We start from the raw sequence: 6,000 nt of genomic DNA on the forward strand, positions 1-6,000 counted from the left end.
TACCACCCCCCACCTACCAGCCATCCTTCTTCCCCCAAAAACACTCCGACACGTAACTGGACTTTAAAATGGCTGGCAAGCAGCTGTTTATTAACAAAAAAATAACCTTGTATTTTATAAATAACAGATAAATATAAACCGTTCAAACATAAATAACATACTTAACATAAATGAAAAGAACTTAGCATAAATTAACCATTTGAAAACCAAAATAACAAACCCATTAACATACCATCAACATACAACATTAATATAACAACCTTCCTCCAAAATTTAACCAACAAAATTCCCCATTAAACCACAAGTCAATTAACCTGCACTAAATTTATCCAACCAGGCTGCAGGCCTAGGAAAGGTAAAGTCCGTACCAACCACATATACTTCCAACATATCACACTGGCCCCTAGCTGCCCAACACTGCCTCAGGGGCCCCACACTATAATAACAATAAAGGGGGCACCCTACCGCTGGGTTGCCCCTTCCAAAATTACCACAAGGACTCTTACCTTCCTCAAACCCCACCTGCCACTACGTATCCACAGGGAGGGAGGGTGGGAAATTTTTCTTCCCGCAAAACTGACCTTAACTTCCGATTCATTCCCTATTTAATCCCTCTATTCTCCTCCCCTTTTACTTCCGACCTGGCATTTAGCTAACCCCACCCCATGCTCTCCTCACCACTAGTTAACCCTTTAACCATCTATTGGGGGTGCCCTCGCACCCTGTCATGCAGGACCTATGCCTTTTTTCCTGGGGTGGGGAGTGGGGTATGGTTAAAAACCACTCTCTACCTATGACCAAAACAAGGAAACAGACGGTAGAAAGAAATAAAACTGTAAGGCAAGCCTCCAGCAATCAACTAAGTAACAACTTGGCCCTTCACCTATTCAATAAAATTGCTTTTATATACTCTTTTTGGAGTTTGCAAGTTTCAATTACATGTCCACCAATCCTCTGTGTACCTGATCTTCCTGTTTGAACTAAAGGTGGGCACTGATGAAGTTCCTTTCCTGTGGACATAGTCATGTGGTGACATGATTATCCATAATACAAAAAAACAAGTTTAGGCTTGATGTCTTTACCTTTGTGCTGAATAGAGAAACATGGATCTGATGGCTGACAGTGCTGTGAATTTAGTTTTATGTTCCATCCCCAGCGTTCCTTTACATTGCTGTTATGGGCAATAGCTCCGCTTTCATTTCCATGAACTTTACTTGTCATATAAGTAGTCCTTTCTGAGTACACTTTATCATTCTGTTACACTACTAGTACTGAGTTAAAGAACTCTATTTATATAACAGTGATTCTGAAGTTCAGCAGCATTTGCAGGTGGAGAATCAATCACTAACATTTAAAACACATAGATCAGAGAATATTGCTGAAAGTAGGACCCACTGCTTTGTAAATAGATCCTTGAGTATGTATGGATCTTTTTTAAGGCACTGGGATGAGTTAGAGCCCTTGTCAGTTTTTAACTGGTGTATATATCCCAGATTTACCATATGGATGGGTGAGTGTATTACCTACCACTTTCTGTTGTGTATTCAGGACATCTCCCAAAAGAAACAATAGGCATACAAAGTTCTAACCATTCCTTACTCTATCCAAAACATTAAAAAAATGTTTCAGCTATAGATAAACTTTACAATAAATATACAGAAAAACCTAATCCCAGCATCACTAAAAAATAAAATGATGGCATGAGGATTTTGTGCTGTTTTACTAGATTTGTGTTTGTGTATATAACAAAAGATAAATGTTTACTGTAAATATGAGAATGATAAGAAAGGGTTTGGTATTTATACATAGAAAAAAGAATGTGGAGTGTTTTAAAAAAAACAATGTCCTTCAGCAATATAAACAAAACTCCAGTGATATCTAAACAGGAGGGAGCAGCCATCAATAGATTATATTAAGGACTGTAGTCACTGAATAAATGTGACGTGTGGAACATCAGGCTCTTCCTGTGTGTCAGGATATCATCATGGAAGGTGCCCACATATATCAGCATATACAGCAAAACTTTAAAATAAAAAACTGTGACCAGGCAGGTGCTTTAATGCAGAAGGCACAGGTGACATGCCTTCAGGACTGAAATAAATTCTATTGCCTGATCTCGGATTTTTTATTTACACCTGTCCTGTTTCCATTGCAGGCACCGCCAGCTTCATCTGGTTCTCCTCCAGGTGTCAAATCTTAGACCATCTTGATTGGCCAAGCTGGGTTGCCACTTTTAGGTCCACTGACCTGCATTTTCCCTTTTTGTAAACTTCATTAATCTGATTCAACCAGCTTTTGCACTTCTGAAGACTTGCCTAGGGAAAATTCAGTGTTAACGAAAGCCCATGTGCATATATCCTTATATACATTTAGGCGAGAGCATGTGTTATAATAAGAGTCAGTCTCAGTCCCAGGCCCACATCTGCAGTAAGCATATTATGCCATGTACCACCATACATGATTAGTGAGTGACAATAGATTGCAGTGAGCTGCAACTCACCATCATGCCAAGGTGTGTACAGGTGCTATTTGACATGCAGAATGACCAGTGTAAACTGGGTCTTAGAGTTTCCTGCATACATTGAATTGCAACTGCTTGAGTACCAATATCTCAAACACAAGCCACATAATCTCTTTTTTTTTTTTTTTTTAAAATTGTCAGTTTTCGGTTGGAATCTCATTTGAATTGCTCCTGTGGGTGACAAAAGCTTCAGGAGGATCACTTGAACCATCCCATGTTCTCTCTTCAAATCAGGACCTTAGTATTATCTTCTTAAAATGGATATTTCACTTAGCTACGAAAATGAAATAATGGTCTTGTAACTTCAAGCATCCATTTATGTGCAAGGACTTTTTAATTTTAAGTATGATAAAAGACTGGTAAGTGAACGTTGGTTAGTAAATCAGCTACAATGTTGCATAAAGTACACTGCATTTATTGTAAATGTAAAGACCACCACCTAGTGGATTCATCGAGAGTGACAGGCACTACCAATGTATTTCTGACAATCTTTAGTCCGCCAAATCAGTGAATAAGCTGAAACAGCTGTATACCCAAGCCTTTTTTATTTACTAACTGATATGTATAACATTGTCATTGTTATACACTGTACAAGGGATACAGCTGATTGGACTATAAAAGAGCAGAACATGTCTGTTAAGGTTCTCTCTCTGCTTACTCTGATCATTCCTCCTATCAGGATTTCCCTTTGTCAGCATATGCATGCAACACACTTTAATGGTCCTCAGACCAGCCAAACCTCAGAATGAAATCTGAAGGATTTTGATAATGTCAGTCCTTCTGAAATGCTAATGCATTTATGTATTGTTGAGATTCTCTTTCACTATCACACTGAAGAGAAAGGTACTGGTGAGCTGGTCACATGCAGCTTTTTATTTCTAAACTTTGTTGATTTTGATGATGTTTCTTAGCACTGCACGACTTACAAGAAATAGTTATGGGTTCCTACTTACAGATACTAGGGAACGTCCATAGTGATTGTGATCCCTGCACCTAGTAGGCCGTACACCGATGTTTAATACTTACAGTGCAGTCCAAGCTTGTAGTGTGCAGTGTATATTCACATAACACTTGTATTTTTATTTCTATAAGGTGCCCTATAGAGCAGGGTTCTCTCAATCACGGTTCCTTCAGAGATTGCTTAAGGGTTCCTTAGACAATCTTTGCCTGTCAGGAATCTTACCATTAACACCAATTAACTTTTTCTCTCTCTGTAAGAGTGCCATTCTTCCCACTGATCAACACACTAATGTACTGTAAACTGTGGATATAATAAAAGGGGTTCCCTGAAGACCTGAAAGTTACTTTAAGGGTTCCACCATGTTAAAAACATCAAGAATGGCTGCTAGAGAATGTGCATGTCAACCTAACCAAGACCCCGGCCAAGGAAGAGAGAAGACGCGAAGGGACCATGGAGGACCGAGAAAGAGTCTGGGGGATCAAGTAAGTCTAAATTTACTATGAATCTTCACTGGTTTACCTACCCCGAGTGTGACTGCAGAGTTTTTCTTGGTCATTGAAGAGTTACAAGGTGTTGCTCAGCTGTGTTTAGCAAAAGATTTCTTCTGCAAGTCCTGCAAACCCTCCCTCCCTCCTATCAAGCCATGGTCCTGCACAAGAGTGAGCAGGGGAGCCTTGTTCATATCTAGGAATGGTCTGTATGTCGGATGTCCTTACCTCGGGGACTACCTGTATATGAAATCTCTGTGTCCATGACATCATTGGATATATTCTTGTATGTTAGCTATGCCTCATTTTCTGTACTCAAACACACAGATATATGCAGTAAATACCCTCTGCTTGTGGTTCATTGAAGCTTTATACAGCCTCCTGCCTCATTTGATATTAGTTGGCAAACATTTTCAATCCTGGACCAGATCTATTTCAGGTTTGCTGTCTCATCCAGGTTCTCCCATGATAGTCTATCTTCTCATGGAGAGCTTTAATAAATCAGGCCCAGTGTGTAGCTATGCCACCACATTTCTGCATCCCATTCAAAGCAAATGTGCTGGTTAGATGGGATGGATATTTGTTCCCCGCACTACACGCTATGGTTCCTCCTACCAGCTCACATGTTCTGTGATAAATGCACCAGGTGAAACCACACCGTGCCAGGGATTCCACAAACCTAGAAGGTAGCATTGCAATACACGGGCAACTAAAATGGTAAGTGTATTGATTGTTCTTTAAGCAGGTTTGTTATTGTACAGAAATAAGGCTATGACACTAAAGGTCAGACCTGAATCCCACTGAAAATCTGTGCAATGGCCTGAAGACTACAGTCTTCAATGTGTTGGAGCTTGATTAGTTCTGTGAAGAAGAGCGGGCAAATACTGAGTACGGCTGAGAAAAGGAGCTGTAATTAAAGCATGGGATGGTTCCACAAAGTACTGACCCAGAGGGTGATCCTTTTTCTTAGGGATTATGTTGTTTTCTGCACTGTTGCTATTATGTTTCTCACTTTGATGTTAGAAATTGAGAAAACATAGATGGAAAAATTATTTTATGTATCTTCATTTCAGGCTGCAAAACAACAAAATGTGAATATTTTGAAGCAGGCGATTCATTTCTGTGCCGGCTGTATCTTATACTACATACTATGGGGTGTGGGTGGCTCTGAGCATGCTCAGTTATAATGAAGTATTCCGGGCCCTGCATTGTAGGGGGCGAGGCCAGGTCATGTGACTGTGGCCCCCAAAGGCTTACAAATGAGGCAGTGGGGCCACACAGAGGAGGAGCCTGAGGAAGCAAGGAAATAAAATACACAATATTGTTTTCTCGAAACCCTCACATATGGGGGTCACATGCCTGTGTATGTCCCTGGAATTAGGCTCATACCAGAGATAATAACTGTGTTTTATTGCTGTTTATGCCTTCATTGCATAGCTTGTCACTTTGTGTCCTTTGATTAGAAAAAGCGTCTCCAACACCCCTGAGAGTCTTGGGGACATTCGCCCGAGTGTTTCCTCTCCCCGCCTCACTCCTTTTCATCTAGCCTTACATAGCAAGCATTGACCTTTACAGGACTCCCCGCTCCTCACAGCTAGTTCACCCCTCACGCCCCGCCCCCTGCAGTCAGCTGACGTGTGAGCGCAGAGTCACATGACACATTGTAGCTTTGGATCCCTGGGACCGGCAGAGCACAGTCAGGTGACAGCTTCGGAGTGAACATGGCTGGTCTGGCCCGGGGAAAACTGATCGCTGTGATCGGAGATGAAGATACTTGTACCGGCTTCTTGCTCGGAGGGATCGGGGAGCTGAACAAGAACCGGAAGCCGAATTTCTTAGTGGTGGAAAAGGAGACGAGTGTGACAGAGATAGAGGAGACCTTCCGGTGAGACCCGAAGAGGGGAGAGCCTGTGCTGGCCTGCAGAGCTGTGATATGGGGGAGGCCTGGCCGTGCTGTGATATGGGGGGAGGCCTGGCCGTGCTGTGATATGGGGGGAGGCCTGGCCGTGCTGTGATATGGGGGGAGGCCT

General features: G+C 41.8%; 1 protein-coding gene across 1 annotated transcript in view; it reads left to right on the forward strand.

The window, feature by feature from the left end:
- The first annotated feature begins 5,636 nt into the window (after positions 1–5,636).
- The window catches only part of ATP6V1F (ATPase H+ transporting V1 subunit F), a 4,148-nt gene continuing 3,784 nt past the window's right edge, over positions 5,637–6,000 (forward strand). The window contains exon 1 of the mRNA XM_072401913.1: positions 5,637–5,855. Coding sequence (XP_072258014.1) covers positions 5,692–5,855 — 164 coding nt within the window. The 5' untranslated portion in view covers positions 5,637–5,691. The remainder of the gene's footprint in view (positions 5,856–6,000) is intronic.

The sequence above is a fragment of the Pyxicephalus adspersus genome, chromosome 2, assembly GCF_032062135.1.
Source record: "Pyxicephalus adspersus chromosome 2, UCB_Pads_2.0, whole genome shotgun sequence".
Taxonomy (NCBI): Eukaryota; Metazoa; Chordata; class Amphibia; order Anura; family Pyxicephalidae; genus Pyxicephalus; species Pyxicephalus adspersus.